The 2,457-nt window shown below is 38.1% G+C and overlaps 1 protein-coding gene across 1 annotated transcript; it reads left to right on the top strand.

The window, feature by feature from the left end:
- Positions 1–1,955: 1,955 nt before the first annotated feature.
- Positions 1,956–2,150, top strand: LOC122892535 (H/ACA ribonucleoprotein complex subunit 3-like). Its single transcript, XM_044229173.1, has one exon. It carries the CDS (start codon positions 1,956–1,958, stop codon positions 2,148–2,150), a length of 195 nt encoding a protein of 64 aa, XP_044085108.1.
- Positions 2,151–2,457: the final 307 nt, after the last annotated feature.

The following is a 2,457-nucleotide window of genomic DNA, read 5'->3' as shown; positions in this document are numbered from 1 at the left end:
ATATCCAATAAAGGGTTAATATCTAAAATACATATTGAACTTCTATAACTCAACACTTAAAAAAATTTCAGTTTCAAAATGGGCAAAAGACTTGAAAAGGAGTTTTTCAAAGAAGACATACAGATGACCAAAGATCAATGAAAGATGCTCAACATCACTCATCATCAGGGAAATGCAAATCAAAATAACAATGACATACCATCTTATACTTGTCAGAATTGCTACAATATAATCAAAACCACAAGAAATACCAAGTGTTGGCAAGGATGTGAAAAAAAAGAAAAAGGAATTCTTGTGCAGTATTGGTGAGAGTGCACATTGCTACAGACACTGTGGAAAACAATATGGAGGTTCCACAAAAAATTAAAAATAGAAATACCATATGACTCAGTAATTTCACGACTATTTACCCAAGAAAATGAAAATGATAATTTTGAACAGACATATACATCCCTATATTTATTGCAGCACTATTGACAATAGCCAAGATATGAAAGCAGCCTACATTTCTATCAGTAGACAAATGGATAGGGAAGAAATAGAAAATGGAACAAACTGAAAAAAACAGTCTGAGGGGTTTGAAGTGGCAGGGGGTTGGGAGGTTGGGATACCAGGTGGTGGGTATTATAGAGGGCACGGCTTGCATGGAGCACTGGGTGTGGTGAAAAAATAATGAATACTGTTTTTCTGAAAATAAATAAATTGGAGAAAAAAAAGAAAATGGAACAAACTGAGGGCTTTAGAGGAGAGGAGGGTGAGGGGATGGTGATGGGTATTAAGGAGGACAATGGGTGTTATACACAAACAGTGAATCATGGAACACTACATCAAAAACTAATGATGTACTATATGGTGACTAACACAACATAAAAGAAAGAAAGGGAGAAAGGAGGGAAGGAAGAAAGAAAGAGAGGGAGGGAGGGAGGAAAGAAGAGAGGAAGGAAGGGAGGGAGGAAGAAAGAAAGAAAATGGAATTCTATGCAGCCTTAAAAAGGATGAGATCCTGCCATATACAACAAAATGGATGGACCTGGATGGTAATATGCCCAGTGAATTAAGTCATACTGAGAAAGACAAATATGGGATCTAAAAAACTCAAATGAATAAACAGAAAAAATGCAGAATTAGACCTATAAATACAGAGAATAACCTGATGGCTGCCAGGGGAGTAGGAGTGAAGGGATGGGCGAAAACGTATGAAGGGGAGTGGAAGATATAGCCTTCTAGCTATGGAACAAATAAGTCATGGAAATAAAAGCCACAGCATAGGGAAAATGGAATTTTATGCATTGTATAGTTAAACATGAAAACTACAGGGGCACCAAAGTGACTTGATCAGTTAAGCATCTGTCTTCGCCTCAGATCATGATCATGATCTCAGGGTCCTGGGACTGAGACCTGCATTGGGTCCCTTCCCAGCAGGGAGTCTCCCTCCCTCTCCCTCTGCCCCTCCCTCTTGGCTTGTGCCCCCCCCTCAAATAAATAAATAATCTTTTCTTTTTTAAGTGGTTTAAAAAAAACAGGGTAGCGACATTTGTGGTGAGCATAGCATAATATATAGAGAAATTGAATGACAATGTTGTACACCTGAAACTAATGGAACATTGTGTTAACTCTACTCAAACAGGAAAAAAAAACAATTAAATAAAATCAGAAATGTAAAAGGAGACATAACTGACACCACAACTATACAAATATCGTAAAAGATTACTGGGAACCATCATATGGCAATAATTGGAAACCAAAAAGAAATATATAAATTTGTAGAAACATATAACCTATAAAGACTGAATCATGAAAAAATAGAAAATATGAACAGACCAAGAATGAGTAAAGACACTGAATCATTAATCAAAAACCTCTCAATGACAAGAAGACCAGCACCAGATAATTATATTGGTTGAATTCTACCAAATATTAAAGAAGCATTGGGAACATCTCCTTTCAGCATTGTCATGTTTCTCCAGTATTGTCTCAATGAGCAGGGAGACCAAGTCTATACTCTGAAGAAGCTTGACCCTATGGGACAACAGAACTGCTCCGTGCATCCTGCTCGGTTCTCCCCGGATGACAAATACTCTGGACACCGAATCAATCTCAAGAAATGCTTCAAGGTGCTCATGACCCAGCAACCACGCCCTGTCCTCTGAGAGTCCCTTAAGCTTCACGTTTCTTCTGCTACCCCTCAGAGACTTTCCGAAACCAAGCTCTTCAAACTGTGAGCCTTGAAGCCTTCTTACCACCCTTGCTGTTTGGAATCCGGTTTCATCATTTCCCTTGATCGTGCTTGTGCAGAGCAGTCATGGTAGCCTCCCTCTTAAGGGAACAAGTTTGAATTTTCTTTCCCTATTTTGAATCACTGCTAGGTTATTAAAATGATTTGAAAAAGCTAAAAAAAATTAAAGAAGCATTAACATCAATCCTTATCAAACTCTTCCAAAAAACTGAAGAGGAAGG

Source organism: Neovison vison, chromosome 12, assembly GCF_020171115.1.
Source record: "Neovison vison isolate M4711 chromosome 12, ASM_NN_V1, whole genome shotgun sequence".
In the NCBI taxonomy this organism is placed as follows: Eukaryota; Metazoa; Chordata; class Mammalia; order Carnivora; family Mustelidae; genus Neogale; species Neogale vison.
This window is presented reverse-complemented; position numbering and strand designations above follow the sequence as displayed.